The 26,049-nt window shown below is 43.7% G+C and overlaps 1 protein-coding gene and 1 pseudogene across 2 annotated transcripts; one reads left to right on the forward strand and one right to left on the reverse strand.

The window, feature by feature from the left end:
* Positions 1-1,305: 1,305 nt before the first annotated feature.
* On the reverse strand, positions 1,306-24,509 carry DCTN5 (dynactin subunit 5). The gene is made up of 6 exons (XM_081089366.1): positions 24,385-24,509; positions 23,307-23,375; positions 14,772-14,890; positions 10,570-10,681; positions 6,646-6,748; positions 1,306-3,196 (listed from the first exon to the last, which is right to left on the reverse strand). The coding sequence occupies exons 1-6, from the start codon at positions 24,430-24,432 to the stop codon at positions 3,099-3,101; spliced, it is 549 nt and encodes a 182-aa protein (XP_080945492.1). The 5' UTR covers positions 24,433-24,509; the 3' UTR covers positions 1,306-3,098.
* LOC308518087 (protein mago nashi homolog) lies at positions 15,310-19,325 on the forward strand (annotated as a pseudogene). The gene is made up of 3 exons: positions 15,310-15,583; positions 16,031-16,179; positions 19,317-19,325. The product of its transcript is annotated as a protein mago nashi homolog (transcript).
* Positions 24,510-26,049: the final 1,540 nt, after the last annotated feature.

Here is a 26,049-nt window from a genome sequence, read left to right on the forward strand (position 1 = left end):
AAGCTAAACAAAACCCCAGAAACCTGCTTTAGTCGCCGGGATTCAGCCAGCAGGATCGGAACATTGTAAGCAAAGGCCAGAAACCTACTTTCAGCAGCGGAGGCCTAAGAGCTGGAGCCAAGCCTCAAAGCTAAAGCTGGCCCAGAATTAAAAAAAAGAGAGAGAGAGAGAAAAAAAGGAGCGGTTGGGAGCCTCAGTTACCCCCAGCCTGAAAACAGCCCTCAGCCCCTCACCCAGACTGGCCAGGCACCCCAGTGGGGACCCCCACCCTGAAGGATGTGTGACCAGCTGCAAACAGCCATCATCCCCTCACCCAGGCTGTCCAGGTACCCCAGTGGGGACCCCCATCCTTATCCAGGACACCCTTCAGGGCAAACCAGCCGGCACCCACCCATGCACCAGGCCTCTTCCCTATAAAGTAAAAGGGTAATATGCCTCCCAGCGCCGGGATCAGCGGAGCCGAGAGGCCTCCCGGCACCGGGATCAGCGTGACAGGGGGCAGCACCCAAACCCCCTGATCGCCCTACGGCTCTGTGTGTGACAGGGGGCGGGGCCACAACCTCCCTATCCACCCTGCTCTGTTCATGACAGGGGAAGGCGCCCCAACCCCCTGATCCACCCTGCTCTGTGGGTGATATAGGGCGGCGCCCCAAACCCCTGATTGGCCCTGCTCTGTGCGTGACAGGGGGTGGCACCGCAACCTCCCCATCGACCCTGCCTTGAGTGTGACAGGGAACGGTGCCCCAACCCCCCAGTTGGCCCTACCCTGAGCGTGACTGAGGGTGGCATCACAACCTCCCGATCGCCCTGCTCTGTGCATGACAGGGGGTGGCACCCCAACTCCCCAATCGGCCCTGCTCTGAGCCCAACCAGGGGCTGCACCTAGGGACTGGGCCTGCCCTCTGCCACCTGGGAGCAGGCCTAAGCCAGTAGGTCGTTATCTCCCGAGGGGTCCCAGACTGCAAGAGGGCACAGGTCGGGCTGAGGGACCCCCTCCCCCTCGAGTGCACAAATTTTTGTGCACCAGGCCTCTAGTATTTCAATAAAGCTGGAAAAAATTACACAAGAAAATGGACAGTTAGTTGCATAAAGTGGTAAACAATCCAAACACAGGCGGGATGGAAATCTGTTGGACATGCCCTGGAAGATTTCTCTAGTGAGCAACAGGTTATATTCTGCCAACTCTAAGATGTACTTTTTGTGGCACAAAAGGAGAAGGGAGCTGGAGGAGAGGCCAGGGTATGATGAAAAACATGCAATTATCACAGGCGGCTGGTACAGACAGGAGGCTGGTACAGACAGGCGGCTGGTACAGACAGGCGGCTGGCACAGACAGGAGGCACAGCAGGTGTGCTCCAAGGGCAAGCTTGTCCCTTCTGACGAGCCTGGGCTCTAGAGCCGGACCGACAGTGCTGTGGCTCCTGGGCCAGCCACTCCTTGTATTGGACCCAGTCACCTAATAGTCTCATCTGTAAAGTGAGAGGAACATCCACTTTCCAGGGTTGGTGTGAGCAGCAAGGCTGCAAGCAGAGAGCAAAGTGCTGGAAGAATAGAGGTAGCCATCGTTGGAGGGCAAGAGTGATCACCTTCAAATGAGTTGTTTGGTTGTCAATCTTTTAATGTACAAACATAAAAAAAAAGACAAAGCAGAAAGCAGTTTTACATTGAATGAGGAGAGATAATTGCATACAGCTACCGACTTACAGCCGGATATTGAATCACTACAGCGCCTGCTAGACCTTAACTCCACGGCTGAACTGTTCCACCCTCACAGAAGAATCAGAGCACTAAGCAAGGCCAACATTCCCAGGCCTTCATTTCTCATCCTCCTTCTAAACCAAGAGGTCAGAGCAGGTCCAGGGAGGGTTGCACTATTACCCAGGAGACAATAAGAATGGCACTGGCGACTTCCCTGACTGCTCGGGACTGTCACAGAGAGACTTTAAGAGGCCCTTGTGTATACAGGTATTTTGGTCTGAACTGTAAGGTTTACAGCAAATATAGGGTGGGTCAAATGGTTCCAGGCCAGGGAACAATTGTCACAAATGTCATGTCTTCAGTGAAATAAGGCATATACTGCTGCCCCCAAATACCCTGAGGCAAGGATGGCTGCCTGACCAGTCCATCCACATGAGACTCAAACCTGGGACTTCGCAAAAATCAAATCTGGGTGCTGAGGGTCCTCCTAGTGAAAGCCAATGGCCCTACAACAGAATGCTAGAAAGTCTTTTCTTAGTCACCCTTGGTTAAAATGACAGTTCAGGCCCTGGCCTAGCCAGTTTGGCTCAGTGGATAGAGCATTGGCCTGCGGACTGAAGGGTCCCGGGTTCAATTCCAGTCAAGGGCACATGCCCAGTTGCAGGCTCGATCCCCAGTAGGGGGCATGCAGGAGGCAAACGATCAATGATTATCTCTCATCATTATGTTTCTATGTCTCCCTCCCTCTCCCTTCCTATCTGAAATCAATAAAAAAAAATTTTTTTTTTCCAAAAATGACAGTTTAGGTCATTTGGGAAAGCAGAGAAATATTAACCACCCCTCCTTTCATGTTTCAGTAGCCAATAGGAATCGGGGCCCTGAAAAGCCACAAACACTTTTTCTTCACGATTATGAGCAATTGCAGCAACTGGCCAAATGTGTTAGTGATAGGAAAGCTGAGAGCAACCCATGTGATGGGTCTCACAGCGGGGAATTCATGGCCACAGCAGCACACTGGCTTCATGACTGCCATGCTGGACAGAGTGCCTACTCTGCAGCCTGTCTCAGCAGTACCCAGCCATCCACAGGACCGAGTGGGAGTGCTATGAACAGATGAGTCTGTGTCCCACAGATAATGGTATGAAGTGACTGTTAATAGGTACGGTTTAAGCAGAGCTTTTGGAGACAACTCCTCCAGATGGTCTATTATTAAAGTCTTAAGAGCTCAGAGCCGAGGATGATTGAGAAATTCAGAAGAATTAAACAAAAAACCCAACAACAACAAAAAAGGATGGGTAGAAGGTGTCAAAGACATAAGAGCTCTTTGTAGATGCTGACTGGCTCACTTTGTCCCCAAGTTCATCTTAGAGCTCAAGCGAATTCAACACGAGACAGACACATTAGACCTGAGTCAAGGGCAAAAACTTCTGGTAGTAGCTCTTGGTGACGTCAATCATCAGCTCCTGGGTACATTCTGGAAGCTCCCCCGAGAAGAGTCCTGGGGAAAGAAAGACCTGATCACCATGGAGAGCCAGGAAGGCCTGCAGCTCTGAATCCCGTTTAAACCCCTAGGGAGCCTTTTCTTTAGTCAAAATACTAGGTTTTCCATCTTTGGTGCTAACAGAATACTTCCACTGACCACCTTCTAGATGATAAGAATGTTTATGTGTGAGGAAATAAATAAATAAAATGGAGAAATCTATTCCAAGTAAAAGAGCTTAGCACATTATTGCATGATCTGAAGTTAAGGCAACTCTGACTACATCAGAGGTTGTTCCAGACAAGGACTGGTCCGTCCCTTGGATTCTGGTGTGACACCTCCTAGGCAAGTCAGGGTGAGCATTCTCGAGGTAAGAAACTGCCCTGCTAGTCATACAATGGAATGAATCCAACATGCACCAGACAAAATATGGGTCAGAGTCGGACAGAAGAGATAAAAGATGGGCCTCAGACTGAAGAATATCCAGGAAAGAGGCATTCCCCTGCACTACGGGTGGAAGTGTAAACTCATATGGCCATTTTGAGGCGTAATTTAGGAATAGCTAACAAAACTTTTAGAAGTTCATACCCTGTGACCTGACAATCCAACTTCAAGTATTTATTCCACAGATAATCTTGCCCAATTGCACAACATATATATATAAATGCATCAATGCAGCAGTTTCTAATCATGAAAACCCAGGTACTATACAACTTCTAATGACACCTTATACAGGGCACAGACTAATTATGCTGTGGTACATTTATGTATTCAAAGTGTGGCTCAGTTGGTTGGGAGTCGTCCTATGCACTGAAAGGTTGCTGGTTCAATTTCCAGTCAGGGCACATGCCTGGGTTGTGGGCTCCATCTCTGGTGGGGGACATGCGGGAGGCAGCCTATCGATGTTTCCCTCTCTCCCTTTCCCGCTAAAAGTCAATTAAAAAAGAAAAAGGAATGAGGTGAATCTCTACATACTGACAAGAAAAAATGTCCAAGATGTACTGATATATTGTTAAGAAAGCAACTTTCCACACAGAATAGAGTATGATTCTGTTTATATATGCATAAACAGTTTCATATATTCATATTATATACTCATATACCTATACACTCATATACATACAAACACACATATGCACTATATATATATATATATATATATTTTAAGTGCATTGCTAGAAAAACCTCTTAATTTCTTTTAACTTATTAAAGGTCCTTAGAACCAACCTATGGCTGACAGCAGAAGTCAGGGAAGCACTGCTAAATACTTCAAATCCAAAGAAACACTGTGTTTGGAGCTTCTGATGAAGGATCCAAGCCGCCTAGGCCCTTAGAGGTCATGTATAAATGAGGAAGCTGAGGCCTAGAGAGGGTGGGTGTTCAAGATGTGAGAGCTGGTTAGTGAGGAAGCCTTGATGTGCACTTTGAGCCCTACTTAGAGTTAGTACTTTGTGCATTGTGATAAGATACTTCCCATGTTCGTTTTATGTAGTTTCACAACAAATGCTAACCATCTAAATGCTCTGTTGGCAATCTCCATCTTTAATAAGAGGCATAGGGTTTCAGGAAAACTGGCCCTTGTGTTCGTAACCAGCTACGATGGGCTATTACACTTGACCTTAGCCAAAAGGCCGAGCAGCAATAAGATGGGCTATTGCTTCAATTATTTGCAGAATCTGCCTGGCCTGGGGCCTGTGAGTTCTTGGTTCCTGACCCAGACGCTTTCTGTATGATTGGCCTCTCAATTTGTTCCATGACTCAGATTCATGGTGTGGAGCCCTCCTTGACTTCTGCCATCAGCCCTAAGTTGGTTTAAGGACCTTCAATAAGTTAAAAGACATTAGGAAATTTCTCTAGCAATGTATTACCTTTTTTTTTCTTTTTAAGAGAGAGGAAGGGAAGGAGACAGGGTGAGAGAGAAGAGAAGAGAAGAGAAGAGAGGAAATAAAACATGAATGTGAGAAACAAACACTTATCCGTTGCCTCCTGTGTACGCCCAGAATGGAGATGGAATCCACAACCTAGGTATGTGTCCTGACTGGGAATCAAACCCACAACCTTTTGGTGTATGAAACAACACTCCAACCAACTGAGCCACCCGGCCAGGGTACAATGCACTTCTCACCTCAGATGAGATGTTTATCTGACAATCTGACCTAGCACTGGCTGAGATCAATGAGACTTTTTCTCAGTGGAACCCTATATGGGGAGAATTACTAAAGATGTCTCTTCCTCCTCTGCAAAAGCAGAGACGCGTGAAATAACAGAATGGCCAATTTCCACCCCAAAGAATCTGGGTGGACGATGTTGTCCATCTTTGAAAGTCATATTCAATTATCTGAGTAATGAGACTGTTTAAACTGGAAAAACAATTAAGCCACCCACTAGCAGATATCCATCTACGAATTTGTGATGTGCCTGTGTATACGTCATAGAATTTCTATTATGTAAACATGCATAAGACATAACTGTTGCCCTGGCCAGTTTGGCTCAGTGGACAGAGTGTCAGCCTGCAGACTGAAGGGTCCCGGGTTCGATTCCATCAAGGGCACATGTCTGGATTGCGGGCTTGATTCCCAGTGCAGGGCATGCAGGAGGCAGCCGATCAATGATTCTCTCTCATCATTGATGTTTCTATCTTTCCCTCTTCCTTCCTCTCTGAAATCAATTATATATATATATATTAAAAAAAGAAATGATGCTTAGGGTGGGGGAAATATGAGGTTCCATTTTCCTTTGATTTCAGTGTTTTCCGAGCTTTCTAGGACAAGCATGTATTACTTGTTTTCTCACATGCTGTGTAATCAGGAACTCTTAGCTCAAGAGGGTTTTTACCTACGAGCATTCTGTCAGCCAAGGTTGAGAGGGAATACAGTTACTTCTCTCAGCTGTCTAGAGTTGTCACTGGTATTAGACCATGCTGTATGTTCACTTTTCAATGTGGACATTCCTGGGCAGGGCAGGAAGTGTAAGTTCAAATCACCAACCAATGTGCGCATAAGGCCGTAGTTAGAATTCTCTGGAGAGACTTCCTTTTTCCATGTAGCCGCCCAGGCCAAGAGAGACATGCCTCTCTCTGTTCTTCCTGTGCTGGTGACAGACTTGCTCTACATCAACTTTTACTGAGGTGAACCCTCCAAGAGGCCCTCTGCCATGTGTGGATGCAAGGCTCTCTCTCTTCCCCACACAGTATCCACCCTCAGCCACTCCTTTCTGAAGACAGCGTCAACTGAAGCGTGCTCCCAGTATCCATTCCGTTTCCTCTTTACTTCTGACCCATGGGAATGTCCTTATCCAACTATGCATTTAAAAGGATACCTGTAATATTGTAAACAGCATTCTCACGTACTTTGTAGTAGAAGAATTTTTAAGTCAGCTAGACTAACATACTGTCAGAGACAGAAATTGCCTGCATGGCTTTTGTGAAGAAAAATCAACGAGTTTTCATAGTCAGTACTGACGGTTACCTGGGCAGCCTGAGAAGACAGTGAATGGTGGGACCACCGTTTCTGGGGGTAGTACTGTGTTGTCAAGAATTTTGCAGCAGTCTTTCAACACACACCGGCGTCCCTGAAATTACAATATTATTAACAGGAAATAGATCAGGAAATACGAATAAACATGGATGGCTATTTTATATTTTCTTCATCTGTGATATCTTACAATAGCCAGGGATAGTGACAAGAGGCTTGGCCACAGTTCCCTGCTTCAGATGGTACCTGACAAGCAAGAGGAGGTAGGAATATAAGTGTGAGTGTGAGTGTGAGTGTGTGTGTGTGTGTGTGTGTGGAGTGGGGGTGGGGGGGCACATTTCAGCTGGAGGTTATATGCTGGGGACAGTCCAGGTTATCTTAAGCATTACAGACTATATGACATTCAGTCTTCTAAGAGTTCTGTTTAATTTTTTTTTCTTTTTTTAATTTAGTGGACATCTGTTTTGCTTGCTCAACCTCTGTTCCCCTTTCCTCTGGTAACAGAACCTGTATTTCTGTTGGGAACTACCCCTGTGCCCAGCTCAGCCCATGTGCTTCCATTTCCATCCCACACTCTAAACCCCAAGCTGGCCACAGAGACTGGTCTAGAGCAGCAGTCGCCAACCTGTCGGACCTCACGGACCACCAGTGGTCCACGGATCACCGGTTGGCAACCGCTGGTCTAGAGAATTGGCATTTGAGCCAAAAACCAGTCTGATGAATCTCAACATCAGGATTCTGCTGGGAGCACTGAGGGAAAAAGCTCTTCTCAACGAAGTTTCCAAAGGATGGGACAGAAACAGGAGCGCTATCTTGTTTTCATGAGGAAAGACCCTGCCCGAGAGGCTCACACAGAAAAACAGAGAAGGGAAGGAGGCTGATTCTCACTTCTTCACTCAAAGTCCTAGAGCCACTTAAGCAGGAAATCAGAATCCACTTCTACACTAATGATTGTATTAGTCCATTCAACTGTTTGAAGGTGTAGGCTGAGCCTTATGTCTGACTTTATTCACGGCCACCAATTTTCCATTGCCATCACCCACGGCATTCTGAGGGTAAGAGCGGACATCTGGGAGAGCCATCTGTTCCATGGGTTAAGGGTAAGGAGAGGCTCTGAAAACAGTTTAGAGGTGCGCCTCAGGCTACTTGCTATAAGTTTTGTTCTGTACCAACTTATATTTACATCACCAGGGCCTGTAATTCACTGTGTGAATTACCAAAGAATTTTACCAAAGAATATGAAAGATACTTTCATTTAGTTGTGACCAAATTTTCCCCATTATTAAATACCCAAATATACCCAAATCGGATGCTTTTTCAAGAATTAACAGATAGATTGACAAATGAATTTTTTTTTTTTACCTCTAACGCACTTATATTTCTAAGGTCCGAATTTCTTAAGTGTCTACTACGTTGTCTCTAGCTTTGTGGACAATAGTTTTGGCAATACTTGGCAACATCTTTAGCTCAGAAGCAAGTCATTACTGCAGCTATTCATCCTCCTTGCAAAGTTCTCTTCCATGAATTCCCTGATATTGTCAATTTCAAAATCCAGCTGGTGACCAGCTCCCTCATAATTTCCCAATGATTCCAAGATGCTATCTTAGCTCCTAATAACTCAGACTAAGCACATGGAGCCCTGAATAACAGGCAAGAGAATGTGCTATGTAAGGCACGATACATTCACATACAGAGATCTGGGCACAGTGGGCCCTGGCCAGTTTGGCTCGGTGGATAGAGCGTCGGCCTGTGGACTAAAGGGTTCCGGGTTCAATTCTGATCAAGGACACATGCGCGGGTATGGACTTGACCCCCAGTAAAGGGCGTTCAGGAGGCAGCCGATTGATGATTCTCTCTCATCATTGATGTTTCTATCTCCCTCTCTCTTACTCTCTGAAATCAATCTATATATATCTATATATCTATATCTATATCTATATCTATATCTATATCTATATATATATATATATGAGAGAGAGATGTAACAAAACAAAACAAGAGGAACACGGATCTTCTGTGTACCACCAGCCTGCTTTGTCCACTGGTTGACCATTCTGCCCACTCAGAGAAATGATGTTCATTTTGATTTCAGAGCTTTCTGGGTAAAAAGATCAATTAGATATCAGCAAAATTAAAAAAAAAAAATGTAGGTTCTTCTTAGGCATAATGAATTGGCAATAGTGGAGAAGGCTAACATCTAAAACTACTTCTTTTTCTTTCCTGGAGAATTTTCCTGAAGGGGTCAAGAAGTGCATGTTGCTAGCATTAAGCTACCTATATCTCCTGAGACAAGTTATTCAGCATCTCTGAGCCTTTGTGTCATCTGTGAAATAGGACATAAAACCAACCTGCAGGGATGCTGTCAGGATCAGAGTGGTAAATGCACAACTCACAGCACAACAGTGCCTGTTAATACTGCCTGTTGGACTTTTCCCACTGGCATCCGGGCAATTCTAATTAATACCTAAAACTTCACGTGGATGCTATAGGAAGGACCTGTGTGTCAGGAGACACGCCAGACTCTTTTAAAAGACTCTCACATTACTTGAGAATCTGTAAAGGTTCAGCAAACGAGGACAGTGCTACCACTACTGAACAATGACTGTGAAATGACAGTCAACTGATACACTGAAAAGTGACCCACAAAGCAGTGCACCTGACAACGGGACTAGACTTCCCCAGGCCTGGGACTAGCATCTGGCCATGAACCTTTCAAATGTCTGCTGCAGGGCTAAAGGACAGGCTGAAGGACTAAGGTGCTACGCTGAGGTCTTCTTGGCCACAGGACATACCAGGAAACCCAGCTGAGGCTTGGAAAGCCAGCTTCTGCCAACGGGACGTGGGACAGGCTGGATTTCACTATCTTCCCTCTTCCTTCCACAGCAGGCCAGGTCTCTAACACTAAGCACTCTGGAGGAACATACCTGGCAAAACAACCACCTCCCTGATTCTGAGTAACAGGTCAGGCTGGAATGCTCCTCGCAGCAAGGGCTTCTCCCCTGCACGGTGCCTGTGGCTCCTGGACCGTTAACTGCACAGCTGCTACGAGTTTTCCGATACTCCAGGATCAGAGTCTCATCCAGAGCGGAGAGCCAGCTCTGTATTATTAGGAGCAGCCATTTAAAAATATTAAAAAGTATTGGCTTTTCCTAGAATCTGGTCTGAAGTACAAATTTAAAGTGGAGGAAACATTTTCCCTAAACAGTTTGGCTCTGATCATTATTAACATTCTTATAAATCCTGCCTGAAATCAAGCTCCTCATCTGTGAAATGCCAAGAAACCCGAGTGAGACCAAACAAACTGATGCCAAGTCTCCTGGGACCAGATCCTACGGGTTCTGCTGAGCAAGGTGCTCCCATGCACCCTCAACTACCTGCAGTTCCCCTGAAGTCATGTCCTGTGGTGACTCTGAGCCTTACACATGCCAGCCTCTTAACCGAAATGCCCATCCTCCTCTCGTCTATGAGCCAGTTTTACTTCACCCTTCACTCACCTCTCACCCCACCAGACAGTAAGATCCCTAAGGTAAGGCAACAGGTAGGACATATAGCAGCATGACCATTCATACCACCTGGATTCAAATCCCAGCTCTACTTAATAGCCTCATCAACCCTACAGTATCTAAGATCTTCAGTGTTACTGCAAACAGGGATAACAGCAGCACCTACAACACCCTTGGATGATTGTGAGGAGTAAATGAAAAAATTAAAGGAAGGTCTTTAACATCACAGGGAAGAGGTTCAATAAAGATCAGCCATGATCATGAATGCCTAGGAAAGAGCTCCAAATGCAGTAATAATGCCAGCGGACCAGAAGCTACTTCTGCCTTGTCTGGTCACAGACGCAGAGGCCACTGATGGGAGGGACAGGAGCCAGAGGGCAGTGAGGCTGCTTAGTCACCAAGTCACCATACTCACAATCACACAGTTCTTGCCAACATGAACGTAAGAGCCAATCTGAGCCGCGTTGACCACACAATCTTCCTCAATAAAAACATGGTCCCCAATATGTAAAGGGAAGAATGCAACCCTATAGGAAAAAAGACGAACAAAGGTCAAGGTGAGGTATTTCTGGTCAAGGCTTATAAAACTATAGATCCTAATCTCAAGTTCATCATCTTGTCTTATTAAAACTGTTCCTAGCAAGGAAGGAATCCTCAGGCTAGAGAAATTCTATAATTTCCCCAGTATTTTGTCAGAGATGGCAAATCTAAATTTCAAACTTTTTACCACTATATTCTATATAAATTTTCCTACTAGCTCAATATCAGAAATATTAGAGCAAGAAAACAGCAAGGCAGAAGGGGCAAGATATTCTAAGCTAAAGGCACTGGCACCAAATAAAAATGAGTGCCTGTGTGCTCATTCCTGCTTCCTTTGAAAACGTTCACAGATCACATTTTTAATAATCCTATATAATAAAGAGCTAATATGCTAATTAGACCAAAGAGCCGAACGACCTTCCAGATGAAGCCTGGGCTGCGAGGGCTGAGCCCCTTGCATGAATTTTGTGCATCGGGCCTCTAATCTGCTCTGTAATATGGCCAGGGACTGACATCAGGTTTGTGGGATATAAATGCTAGCACCCAACAATCTGAAAATGGATATATTCCTTCATTTTACTGAGTGCCTACTATATGCCAGACTCTATGCTAGGAATTGGGGATATAATGGCAAAGATAAAAAATGCAACCCTGCCCACAAGGCACATACAATAAAGAGAAGAAACAAAATTAAATAAGTGATTATACAGCAAGTAATTAGTTACAACTGAGGAAATGCTACAGAGGAAAACTACCATGACATGTGAGAATATAACAAGGAATGGAGGTTTGGTAAAAGTTTAATTGAAAGTAACACGTATAAGCCAGGACTTGGATGGGAGTAGGTGTCAGTAGGCTTTCTGAGGGCTCTAATATTGCTCTCATTCTCCAGGTCTCCTACAGTGTCACGGACAGTGGTTTTGTGGTCATATTTACGAGTAATTTCAGTATCTTAGGATGGAAAATATTTGGACTGGAATGAACATAAAGTAGGTGGATGCTCATTGGCTCTTTCCAGCCCTGGGTTCTATTCTGTCACGAGTATTTTGTCAGAGATGGCAACTATATATATATATTTAGAAAGCGATGGCAAATTTACATACTCTTTAAATTTTCCTGAATTCACATTTTTAGTCGGTATACCTTGTGTGGCAATAAAGTCCCTGATCTCATCATAGTTTACAGCAGTACCATTAGTTCTTTAATCTTAAGTTAAAAATTCCAAACTGTATTCCATTATATGCATATGGGACATGCATATGTGTGGGACAAAATCCCTATCACCTCCTGTTCAGGTATTGTTGCTATTTATACTTTCATATTTCTATATTTCTCACGTGGACCATTCTTATTTACACATCTCTCCACTCACCAACAAACTCTACAATATGCCACACTCTGTGCGAGGAGTTGGGATGACAAGGGCAAGGATAAGCAATGCAATGTTCGTTCTCAATGCTTTCCTTGGACCATATCTAGCCCAGTAATGCTTTTAGCAGAAACTGGAGTCAACACCTCTAGCAGAGTATCGGCCACTACACAAAATCACAAAAGGGTACCTACCACAAGGTTTTCTGGTTTCCCCTAATAGCCTTCTGAGATAATGAGTGAATAATTTCTTGTGAATGTTTGAGTGACTCCCTACTCCAATCCCCATATCTTGGAAAGCCTGGAGCCCAACATCATTATGGGAGATGCAGGATTATCCCTGCATGATTCACTCCTAGGTATTAAAGTTAGTCTGAGTTAGCTGCTCTCTTCCCTGTTCCCACCTTACTTTGTTCAGACCCATGTGACAGGACTATCACATTACATAGTAGTGATCACATTATATAATAGCTATGTGTTTATGTAAATACTAGTGTCCCAGTGCACGGATTCATGCACATTGAGAGGAAATTAATTAGAAGAAATATTTTAATATTGCTATTTGCCCTTTCTCTATAATAGGAGTGTCAACCAAATTCATGATCGACAATGACAAATCGAAACACACATGTGCAATTGGTGCCAGTGAGAGCTTTATATGTATCATGCATGCGCGAGTGAACTTAGCCATATATATATATATATATATATATATATATATACACACACACACACACATATATATATACACACACTCATATATAATAAACTTCCTTAGACCTGCTCTTTGATGTAGCTAAACTTTTTCCAGCCCAGTGAAGCACCCCAACTTCTCTTTCAGGTAATTGTCAGCAACACAGCAGTAAATATCAACACAAAGCAGATCATTATTGTAGATCACACAGGGAGAACAAATGGTAAAATATTTAACTGTAGCAGTGTTTGACTATATTCTGCACAGTGAGAAAACCTGAAGTCATTTTCAAGTTCCACCATTTCTTACTTCTTTTCAGTCGGTTCAAGTTTCTAAGCTTTCTAAATCTCCGTTTTCTGGCTAATGAAAAGAAAATAGGATTCCACTGAGTCTCCTAGCTACCTGCTCCAGGACTTCTGTGAGGATCAAATGAGATGAGGCATGTGAAAACGCGTCACAGACATTTGATTAAAGTGTAAAATGTTTGCACCTGGCTATAAAGCAAGTCGTGTTCCTGGGCTGAAGAAACTGCAAGGAGGCTAGTCACTAGGGAGAGGAAGCCGGGCGTTGCTACATGACGTCATTACCCGGTGCCCACAGCGACTGTTTCCGGGCTGGGGCACCGGGGCTGTGGGCCGCATTTTGCGCCATGGGGTCTTGGCAGTGTTGGCTGTGATTTGGTGAGGTGTCGCTCCCGGGTGGTGGCAGGGCCTGTGTCCCACTTGGGGGAAGCCGAGTGTTGGTTTGTCAGCACCAGGTCCGTGGTGCCGTGTATTTTTAAATGGCCAGTGCATGTCATGACAGCTTCTGCGTAGAGTGTCTGCCCCCTGGTGATCAGTGCGCATCATAGCTACTGGTCAGACGGATGGACACTTAACCTTTTATATATATAGATTTCTACCACTAGGTTTGAAGAACCTTGAGGTAGGCCCTGGCCAGGTAGCTCAGTTGGTTAGAGTATCATCCTGATACGCCAAGGTTATGGGTTCAATCCCTAGTCAAGGCATATACAAGAATCAACCAATGAATACATAACTACATGGAACAACAAATCAATGTTTCTCTCTCTCTCTTCCTCTCTCTCTCTAAAGATACATACACACACACACACACACACACACACACACACACACAAAACCTTGAGGCAGGAATGCTATTTTATCCATCTTTATATGCCCTGCTTAGAACTTAGTGACTGGCATAAGGAAAGTATTCAATAAATGCTTGCTGAATTACTGGATGAAATGTAGATGTCACATGTAGGAACTAGGAGAATAAATTAGCTAAGGAGAAGGGAAACAAAGAGAATGCCACCATGTGGGTAGAGTGGCCAGTTTTCCTGCCCTGTCCATGTCCTTCTTGGACACTCCTTATTCCTACTGCGAGATCAGTGGACCTGAGTTGACCTGCCCTCAGGTCACAGCTATTAGACCAAGGGTGAACAGTTAACTCATACTGAGCCAATCAATCCCCTCTCCCATGAATTTTAAATAAGACCTAAGATCTCTAGTTGGTATCTGCTGGAAGTCTAAATGGAGAAATGATATAAATGAGGGGCTGCAGTAGCAAAGTCAGCTCCAGGAGGAAAGGGGAAAGACAATCCGAGAAAGAGGGGAGGGAAACAGAAGTGCAGAGAGTACAGATCAATAACCAAGTATCATTTTGGAGACAGAGATACTAGATATACAGAATATTGTCTTGATTCTGGCAAGGTGACTACTTTGGGGTTCTAGTTCCTCATAAGGCTCAGCCCCTTTTCTAACCTTAGGTTTCATCAAATATGCCTGTGTCTGTTTAATAAGAACCCCCTTTGCTTTTGCCAGATTAAGTGGATTCTGTTTCTGACAACCAACCGACCAACCATCAACTAGACTAGGACGACCACCACCAGAATTCTTACTCAGCATCTCCAACAACAGCATAGACCCATTCCTTGCACCACAATCAACACATGGAGAACACCACCATTAGCAGCAGCTTGCCCAAGACTGAAACAAGATAATTAAGTTACATACCCTTTGCTGAATTTCTTGAACGGTGGCCTTATGACACTCCGACTTTTCACAACACAATGACGTCCAACTCTTACATTTGCCAGATCTCCTCGGATAATACAGTCATTCATCACAATGGTCTATAAAACAAAGCACACTTAAAAATTATCAACATAGATGAAAACATAATAACAAAAAAAGCAGGTAACAAGACCCTGACTGAGAATTGTGGTGTGATCTACTGCAAGCATGGCAAACTCATGGTGCACGCTGCGTTTAAATAACGAGTTTGGCCAGAAGTTTGACATGCTTGATCTACTGAGTCTAATGTTCTACCTAAAGGTATAACTTGTAAGATTAAGACCTTCTTTGGAGCCTGATTTGAACAAACCAATTGCAAAAAAATATCTTGAAATACAGGAAAGACTAAACATGGACTGAGGATTAGATGATATCAGGGAATTACTAATTTTTTTAAAACTTGTAAGAGAATTGCCCTTATAACACTGACTGCATGGTTTGCTATTAAAGTTCCGTCTCTGTGGCCTTTTTTTGAGCCATGGACAGTGACTTTTACCTGCATTATTACATGGTGCATCACAAGGGTAAGTTCAGCTCAATGGGAAACTGAGATATGCCAATGACAGCAATTACAAAAATGTCATGATCAGAAAAGAGGCTTATGTACATAAGTGTGAGGGAGGAACTGAAGAGAATTGCTGACAGTGAAATTACCAAAGAGAATGATGTTGTGGCCTCCCGCAACCGAGTGGGCTGGCAGGAGCTTGAATTCATTATTGGAGATGAACACAATTCTTTCACATCAAAAATTGGTTTTGTTGCCTAGCCAGCGTGGCTCAGTGGTTGAGCATCGACCTATGAACCAGGAGATCATGGTTTGATTCCTGGTCAGGTCACCTGCCTGGGTTGCAGGTTCAATCCACCATGGGGGGCATGCAGAAAGCAACCAATCAATGACTCTCTCCCATCATTGATGTTTCTATCCCTCTCTCCCTCTCCTTTCCTCTCCGAAATAAATTTTAAAATATATATATATTTTTTTAAAATATATTTTATTGATTTTTTACAGAGAGGAAGGGAGAGAGATAGAGAGCTAGAAACATCGATCAGCTGCCTCCTGCACATCTCCCACTGGGAATGTGCCCGCAACCAAGGCACACGTCCCTGACCGGAATCGAACCTGGGACCTTTCACAGTCCGCAGGCCGACGCTCTATCCACTGAGCCAAACCGGTTTCGGCTAAAATATATTTTAAAATATTGGTTCCCTTATTCATGTCAATCAATCCAAGGACCCAAAAGACTTAAGAGTATTTTATTATTTTGACCAGGACCTAAAGTGTTTGGTCTTCAGTCTTATTGTATTACACTTCAAGATTAGAATGAATATTGGTGTGGAAACAAGGGTGGTAAGAGTAGCAGTTTTTAATTACCATTATCAGGAAATTTTTGTGTAGATCAGGCCAATATTTTTTATAAACTATAAGTGATTGTCTTTTTTATTTAAAAAAATATTTTTATTGATTTGAGAGAGGAAGGGATAGGGAGAAATAGAAACATCAATGATGAGAGAGAATCATTGATCAGCTGCTCCTGCACGCCCCCTACTGGGGATCAAGCCCACAACCTGGGCATGTGCTCTGATTGGGAATCAAACTATGATCTCCTGGTTCATAGGTTGACGCTCAACCACTGAGACACGCCAGTTGGGCAGTAAGTGATTATCTTTAATAAATACATAACAAAATGCAATTTTTGATCAACTGAAGGACTTGTATGCATGCATATAAGCATAACCAATGGACATAAGACACTGGGGGGTTGGGGAGGCCAGGGGATTGTCAAGGGCGGGGGAAAAAAAAGGACACATAGGTAATACCCTTTGTAATACTTTAAGCAATAAAACAAAACAAAAAAAGAACTTAAAAAATGCAATTTTTATTGTTTTATAAATATCTGAATGTGTGCAAAAAACCTCACAACTGCTTGTAGCTGAAGATGTTCCCCTTATATCATAAGCTTTCCCCAGAACAGCCTTTGACTAGGCCTCCCTGAATGAACAAACATTTACTGGGAACACCTGGAGTAGACCTAGTTTATGCACCTCCTTGGATTTACTCACAGCCACGCCATGGCTGCTTGCTCAACAAGAGTCCTGGTGGCTCCTGACTTTGCCTTATTTGGTAGCACAACTACCTCCAACTTCATGCTCCCAGAGGGGGACTCAGTGTGGTTCTGGTAGCTCTCCCAATGTCTGGACTCAGATTAGGTGCTACTCTGCAGGCTTCCCAGAGATTGCCCAGAGGGGTTGAATAACACAACCCAGAAATGTGGGGGAACCAATGCCCCATACTTGGTAAAGAGTAGGTATTTTTGAAATGTCTGTTGAATAAATAAATGAATGGGGTAAAAAAAAAGTGTATATGGCTGGGATTGCAGCTGGAAAAGTAAACAAGGCACCAGATCATGAGGAATTCCATATGCTGAGCATAGAAACTTGGACTTTTTTCCTAGAGGATATAAGGAATCAATGAAGATATTAGCCAACGATTGGAACAAGTGAATGTTCATTTTAGAAATATTACTCTTGAAGAAGTCTAGAATCTGAATGGAGGAGGGAGAACTCCTCACTGTAGGGAAAATAACCCTTAGATGACTACAGTGGATGAAGGTAAAAAGAGACAATGAGCCTTATCTAAGTCAATAGCTGGGCCGAGGAAAAGCAATAAATTAGAAGTACAGAAATCTGACCAAGCCTCTAGATCCGTGGTCGGCAAACTGCGGCTCGCGGGCCACATGCGGCTCTTTGGCCCCTTGAGTGTGGCTCTTCCTAAGCCTTAGGAGTACCCTAATTAAGTGAATAAGAATGTACCTATCTATATAGTTTAAGTTTAAAAAATTTGGCTCTCAAAAGAAATTTCAATCGTTGTACTGTTGATATTTGGCTCTGTTGACTAATGAGTTTGCTGACCACTGCTCTAGATCTAACTACCAATTTACAGGGAGGAGGGGGCAATGTAAATACAATCAGTCAAATTCAGAAGATTGAAAATTCTATAGAAGAGTGATCCAATTTCCTCAATATAAGATGGCATGGGGAGCCCTGGCCGGTGTTGCTCCCTGGTTAGAGCGTCAGCCCCCATACCGAAGAGTCACAGGTTCAATTCTTGGTCAAGGGCACATACCTAGGTTGCAGGTTCCATCCCTAGCCCAGTTGTGGTGCATCTGGGAAGTCAACCAATTGATGTGTCTCTCTCACATCAATATTTCTCTTTTTCTCTCTTTCTTTCTTTCTTTCTTTCTTTCTTTCTTTCTTTCTTTCTTTCTTTCTCTCCCCCTCCCCCTCCCTCTCCCCCTCTCCCTCTCCCTCTCCCGATATTAGGAAATTACTGTGTTTTTGAAAAAAATTATAAGAAGGATACTCTACTATTTAAAGTCTTTAAATATGAGTGATACATATGCAAAGTATTTATGGGTGAAATACTACGATGCTTTAAAATACTACAGGTCGGCTCCCCATCCCAGTCAAAATATGTTTGGGAAATGATTAATGTCAGAATATCACTAATTGTAGAAGCTGGTGAATTTATTATATGGTCTCTCTACTTTTGTCTTAAAAGTTCCAAAATAGCCCTAACCGGTTTGGCTCAGTGGATAGAGCGTCAGCCTGTGGACTGAAGGGTCCCAGGTTCAATTCTGGTCAAGGGCATGTACCTGGGTTGCGGGCACATCCCCAGTAGGGGGTGTGCAGGAGGCAGCTGATTGATGTTTCTCTCTCATCGATGTTTCTAACTCTCTATCCCTCTCCCTTCCTCTCACTAAAAAATCAATAAAATATGTAAAACAAATATATATATATAAAATATATATATAAAAATATATATATAAAAGAGTGCAACTGAAGAAGAGAAGTGATTCAAAATAGAGGCAACAGTGTGTTAAAATGAAAGGAGGTGCCTATGAGACCCTTACAGGGAAGAAATGGTACTAAAGCAGAGTTCACTGCACTCAACAAGGGAAAAGGCAGAGGTGGAAGTTGGAGGCCCAAGGATAGCACCTGGAAACCTGTTTTGTGTCGCCCAGACAACATTTTTTATCATTTAAATTAACTGCTATTATTTGAAAAGTGGAACATTTTGCATTTTTAAAAATCCAGATTTCTAGTTTCTTTTGGAAAAATCAGAAGCTCTGGAAATATAAGCGTATTTTCTCACTTGAAACAATCAGCTTGGGTTTAACTAGGACATGTATTGTCCCAAGTCACCAGGCCCCACAACACTATTGTTTACGCCCAGTCTTTATATGTGTGTGTGTAATGATTTATTTCAGAGAGGAAGGGAGAGGGAGAGATAGAATCATCAATGATGAGAAAGAATCATTGATCAGCTGCCTCCTGCACACCCCCCACCAGGGATGGAGCCTGCAACTTGAGCTTGTGCCCTGACGGGAATTGAACCATGACCTCCTGGTTCATAGGTCAATGCTCAACCACTGAGCCGGCCACACCCAGTCTTTTTACTCATTTTATCCCTGTCTACTCCTGCAGGCGCTGTGACACCTGATATAAAGGCTCAGAAAAACAAAAGTGTCAAAGTTCGCAAAGGGACAAGAACTAGAAACATACATGGACTGTTCATAATAGCAAAATTGAAAACAAAATAACTAGTTATTCACCAACAAGTGAGGGGAATAAATGGAATTGTACACAGCAGTGAAAATGCACAAACCACATGAATCTTAGAAATAACAGTGTCATATTAAATGTTTTCTACTGTCATAATTATATGTTAAAAAAGTCACAGAAAACCAAGTAATGCTAAACCATTTATATAGGTTTCCCCAAAAAATGTATACACATTTTAACAGCTGATTCTATTGCATATTGAAAATAAAATGTATTTTAATAAATACTGCCTTTATAATTATTCAAAATGTGTATACATTTTTTGGGACACCCTGTATTACTTAGGGATACATATGTTTGTGGTAAAACATTTTTTTTAAATAAAAAATTTAGCCCAGCTAGTGTGACTCAGTGGTTGAGCACTGAACTATGCCTTAAGGGGTTGCTGGTTCAATTCCCCGTCAGAGTACATGCCCAAGTTACGGCTCGATCTCCGGTGGGGAGCATACAGGAGGCAGCTGATTGATGTTTCTCTCTCGTCGATGTTTCTATTTCTCTCTCCCTCTCCCTCTCCTTTCCTCTCTCTGTAAAATCATTGAAAACATATTTAAAAAATAAACACATAAAAAAAATAAAGAATTTCTGTAAGACAAAGTTCAAGATAGTAATTTCCTCTTGGAAGGAGGCAGAAGTAAGGAATGGGAGAGGAAGACAAAGGTAGCACTGTATTACATGTTACAGTTCTGCATTTGGATGGTGGGTTCCTGGTATCTATTTAATTTTTATACTTTATAACAACATATTACATATTACTCTCTGTGTGTGCCAAATAGTGCCAAATAAAACATCTTTTTAAAAAGAAACAGATGGGCCAAACAACCAAAACAATCTTGAAAAAGGATAAAGTTGGAGGACTCATACTTTCTGATTACAAAATTACTGCAAAGCCACAACAACCAAAACAGTATGGTATTGACATAGAACAAACATATCAACCAATGGAGCAAAACTGAGAGTCAACAAAGAAACCATGCATCTACAGCCAACTGATTTTCTAACATGATGCCAAGACCAAAATGGCACTCAGACAACTGGATTTCCACATTCCAAAAGAATGAATTAGGACCCCCTATATCAAAAATTAATTCAAAATGCATCAATGAGCCCTAGCTCATTTTTCTCAGTGATTACAGTGTTGTCCCTTGGACTGAAAGGTCCCAGGTTCAATTCTTGTGAAGGGCACGTACCTCGGTTGCAGGCTTCATCCTCAGCCCCAGTAGGAGCAAGGGGGAGGCAACCAATAGATGTGTCTCTCTCACATCAATGTCTCTCTGTCTCTCCCCCTCCCTTCCACTCTCTTTAAAAATTAATGAAAGAAATATTCTAAGGTGAGAATTAACAACAAAACAAACCAAAAAAAAAAAAAATGCATCAACAACCTAAACACAAGTGCTAAAACCAAAAAACTATTAGAAAAAAATATAAGAGTAAATCTTGTGATCTTGGGTATGGGATTCTTAGATATGATAGCAAAACCTTGAGCAACAAAAGAAAAAAAAATAGATAAATTTGACTTCATCATAATTAAAACCTTTTGTGCATCAAAGAGCATCATCAAGAAAGTGAAAAGAGCCCTGGCCAGTGTGGCTCAGTTGCTTGGGCATCGTCCTGTGCACCAGGAGGTTGCTGGCTCAATTCCCAGTCAAGGGCACTTGTCCAGGTTGTGGATTCAATCTCCAATAGGCAGCTGGTCAATATTGCATTCTCACATCGATATCTCTCTCTCCCTTTTCCTTCCTCTCTCTCTAAAAATCAATAAACTGCAAAAAAGAAAGTGAAAAGATAATCTCAGAATGGTAGGATTTATTTGCAATCATATATCTGATAAAGACTTAATATGCAGAATATATAAAGAACTCCTATAACCCAACAACAAAAGGACAACACAATTTTTAAATGGGCAAAGTATTGAATGGATATTTCCCAAAGAAGATACACAAATGGCCAATAAACACATTAAAAGATGTTCATCATCATTAGTTATTTGAGAAATGCAAATCAAGAACTACAATGAGATACCATTCATACCCACATCCAAATAACGGAAAATTACAAGTGTTAGTGAAGATGTGAAGAAACTGGTACTCTATTGCATTGTGGTGGAAACGCAAAATGGGTCAGCCCTTTTGGAAAATAGTTACAAAGTCACAAAACTAAACACAGAATTACCACATGGCCCAGCCAGTGTGGCTCAGAGGTTGAGCGTCAACCCAAGAACCAAGAGGTCACCAGTTTTTGTTTTAAATATATTTTTATTGATTTCAGAGAGGAAGGGAGAGGGAGAGAGATAAACATCAATGATGAGAGAATCATTGATCCGCTGCCTCCTGCACGGCCCCTACTGGGGATCGAGCCTGCAACTTGGGCATGTGCCCTTGACTGGAATTGAACCCAGGACCCTTCAGTCCACAGGCCAATGCTCTCTATCCACTGAGCCAAACCAGCTAGGGCGAGGTTACTAGTTTGATTCCCGGTCAGGGCACATGCCCAGGTTGTGGGCTCAATCCCCAGTAGAGGTGTGTACAGAAGGCAGTCGATCAATGATGTTCCTCTTTCATCGATGTTTCTATCTCTCTATCCTGCTCCCTTCCTCTCAAATAAGTAAGTAAATAAATAAATAGTTTATCTTTAAAAAAAGAATTACCACATGACCCAGCAATCGGAGTCCTAGATATATACCCAAAAAAACTGAGAACAGCTACTGGGGATTGAGCCCGAAACCCAGGCACGTGTCCTGACTGGGAATGGAACCATGACTTCCTGGTTCATAAATCGATGTTCAATCACTGAGCTACGGGGGCTGAGCACAGAAAATGTTTTATAATTAGCTGAAGGATTTCCAAATGAGTCAGATGAAGTTAATGGAATTTTCTATTTCTGTGCTAACCAGTGTGTCTATAATTACTAATTATATCTATTTACTGAACTATATTTCCTTTCCATTAAATCTCAAATGGATATGATGCGCTAATGGACATACAAATTTTATCTTTACTAAAAATATTTGCGATCTCTTGATTACAGTTATAGACTATTTTCCCTCTGGAGGTTAGAGGTATAACATTTCAAGGAATATTTAGTATTCCAGATGGCAGGAGACACAGACTTCAATGTTTATTAATCTCAAATACGTCTTGATATTTTCTATGGTTCTTAAATGTTCTATTATCTTCAAGTTTATTTAAAAAAAATTTTAATCCTCCCCCGAAGATATTTTTCCATTAATTTTTCGAGGGAGTAGAAAACAGAGGGAAAGACAGGGCCCAGGTCAGGGAGGAACCTGTAACCAAGGTACGTGCCCTTGACCAGATCAAACCCAGGACCCTTCCACTGAGCCAAATTGGCTAGGGCTATCTTCAAGTTTCTATTTATCTCTCTGCCATTTTGATTTATTCAGACTGAAGATCTTGAGCCTTTCATATTCCATTTACAAACTGGTCTTAAATTGTACTATTTTTCCAAATGCTCACATTAATTCTAAGTGTTTCAGTTAGGACTGAATCAGTAATTATTATCAAACAGATAAATATATTAGTACTACTTTAGTTTCTGCACTAAAACGCTTTGTTACATATTTATGTTTTGTGTCCAGTATTTCAATCTTGGGTAATAATCTTGGTTGTGGGTGCCATTGTATCATTTCCTGGCATAAAAGGAAAAAGGCTTTTTGTTGCCTCCTTTTATTGAACCCCTTTTGTATTTAATAGATCTAATCTGGAGAATTAAAAGAGAGAATTTTTAAATATACAGCAATAAATGGGAAATGTGGCAACATTTTATCTGCCCTGCTGATGTAATAATTTGTGAAAAGAAAGCAAAGGTATGCATCCAGGGGGTGGCTTTGTCCCTTACCTTGCCATTGAGAACGATGTTCTGACTTCCGCACAACACCGACTGGCGACTAACTTTGTTCCCAGAGGCCTAAAAGGAAACAGCAGGGAATGAGGGGGGGCAAGCTGCGTGGGTTTTGAGCTAGAGGTTTCCGTCAAGGAAGTTCGTACTGGAGAGAAAGGCTTGAAATTCTACAAGGAATGAGTCCAGAATTTCAATGAAGCGAGGGTGGACTAGGAAACGAGGGATTCAAAGAACAGATGCAGAATTTCGATGTGGGAGGTCTGTCTATAGTTTAGTGCAGCGGTTCTCAACCTGTGGGTCGCGACCCCTTTGGGGGTCGAAAGACCCTTTCACAGGGGTCGCCTAAGACCATCAGAAAACACATATATAATTACATATTGCTTTTGTGATTAATCACTATGCTTTAATTATGTTCAACTTGTAACAATGAAAATACATCCTGCATATCAGATATTTACATGACGATTCATAACAGTAGCAACATTACAGTTACGAAGTAGCAACGAAAATAATGTTATGGTTGGGGGTCACCACAACATGAGGAACTCTATTAAAGGGTCGCGGCATTAGGAAGGTTGAGAACCACTGGCCTAGGGGCACCAGAGATGTGGATTCAAGCCCCAATTCTATCTCCCAATTTTAAAGCCCTAGCCCCAGGGTAATGATTTCACCAGTATCATAGAGTTGGGAGATTCAATGAAAAACAAAATAAGAGTAGTAACGTTGATTGAGCCACTTACACACATCACATATTGACTATAAAGAGCTTAACAGTCTTTAGCACATAGTAATCAATTACGACAGGTTCCTTTTTAAAAGCCCGAAGTCTGGAGCTGTAATTAATATTAGGATGGACGAGACCTGCCCTGCCTTCTATAAAGCATTTTGTCTCTACGAGGAAACCGGGATTCAATGAAAAAGCCTAAACTTGCCATTTACGGAATAAATAAGGCCAGACCTATACACGCCCATAAACGCCACAGGGACTGGGGTGGGGCAGGGACAAGAGGGGGGCACCGGCCCCAATGGGACCCCGGCCGGGAGAGGGACGCGCCGATGTGCGGACACCGCGCACCGTCTCGATGTACTCGGACTTGTTGTAGAGCAGCTCGCCCAACTCCATGGCCACCAAGTCCTCCAAGCAGCTCGGGCTCCAGCCTAAGCCTGTCCGCCGCTCAGTCCGCCGGGGATGCCGGGGATGCCGGAACTTCCGGCGAGCGCTGCACTTCCGCTCCCAGGCTGCCTCGGGTCTCGTCCCCAGCTCCGCCCCCGCGAGGCGGCCCCGCCCGGCGCTCAGCAGTCCCGGCTGCGCGTGCGCGACCCAGCGCGGGACTCCATTGGCCGGGTTGACGGCGCGCGGGAGCTGGCCAGTCGCGCGCTGCGGGTGCCCCGGGCGCCCCTTTCCTTCCCGGGGTGCTGGCGGGGCCGGGCCCACAGGAGTCCGCTAGTCCGCAGCCCCGGGCCGGCGACGGCTGCTCTTCCCGTTCGTTCGCCGGCCCGATGGAAGAACCTTCTGGGAAGCCCCTCAGTTTTGAGGAGAAGGAAAAGGTGCGGGGGTGCGGGAAGGGCGACTCGGAACTCTGCCCCCTTCCCCGGGATTGCCGGCCGCTGAGTCCCGGCGACGCGGCGCGCTGGCCTGTAGCCTGCGCTCTTCGGCCTCGCGCTGCCCGCGGGGTGAACGTGTGGAAGAGCGCTGTGCTCGCCTGGTGGCATTTAAAGACACTCTTTATTTTTTGCAGCACGAATGCATAAATACGAAATGCAAAACTGTAGCTAAAGCTAAAGTCCCCACCGACACCCTCCCTCCGCCCCCACACTCAGCCCTCGCTTCGCCCACCCACCCAGCCTTAGGCTGGCGGGTGCGGAGCGGCGCGCTTGTAGTCTCTACCCACCAAGGAGTGGGGTTATTTTTTGGAAAGGAGAGTGTGCATGCAGGTACAGTCGGGACGGTTCTGCAGCGCCCGCTTTCCTTCTCCATGTTAGTACGTGTTTATCGAGCAGATTTTTTTAGGTTCTGTGTAGTATTGTGCAGAATGGAAGTGCCATCTTTAGCTGTTACTCTGCTGAGACAGGCGGTTCCTGCTTTTGCTTCTGCAACAGTAACAGTGTTGCTCCAGCCCTCTGAACTTAGGCTGATTTTAGCTAGAATGTATCTTGTGCTGGCTGGTCCAAGCTTTGTGCTACACTCTCCATTCACATTAACTCAACAGTCCTGTTATCCCAGCCTACTTTCTTTTTAATTTCAGAGAGAGGAAGAGAGAGAGAGAGAGACAGGAACAGAGAAACAATGATCAGTTGCCTCCCACACGCACCCGGGGATGGAACCTGCAACTTGGGTATCTGCGGTGACAGGGAATTGAACCCCTCACTGTTTGGTGTATGGTGATGCCCCAACCAATGGAGCCACACCAGCCAGGGCCTAGCCTACTTCCCAGTGGGGGTGAGAAGGGCATTTACAAGTCAAGATAATTCCCAGATAATTGATAAGCCTGGTGACTAATAGGACGATGTAAGAAGCAGCCTGGCACAGATTTAAGAGCACAAACTGGAGAGCTGGACTGCGTGGGTTTGAATTACATACCATTTAAACTGTGTGATTTTAGACAGTCAGCTTTCCCTCTGAGCTTCCCTTGCCAGCTCCTTCCTGCCCAGGCCCAGGTTCAAATGGTCCTTAGAAACCTCTCTGGCCACCCTCTCTACCGTAAAGTAGTCCATTCCCGTAACTCAGGAGCTCTCATGC

The sequence above is a fragment of the Myotis nattereri genome, assembly GCF_964212035.1.
Source record: "Myotis nattereri genome assembly, chromosome: 4".
In the NCBI taxonomy this organism is placed as follows: domain Eukaryota; kingdom Metazoa; phylum Chordata; class Mammalia; order Chiroptera; family Vespertilionidae; genus Myotis; species Myotis nattereri.

Coding starts and splice junctions, on each gene's coding strand:
- DCTN5 (XM_081089366.1), bottom strand. CDS start 24,432: ATGGAGTTGGGCGAGCTGCTCTACAACAAGTCCGAGTACATCGAGACG. Junction 14,891..23,306: donor ACATCGTTCTCAATGGCAAG/GTAAGGGACAAA, acceptor TTTGTTTTATAG/ACCATTGTGATGAATGACTG. Junction 6,749..10,569: donor TTGGCAAGAACTGTGTGATT/GTGAGTATGGTG, acceptor TTGTAATTTCAG/GGACGCCGGTGTGTGTTGAA.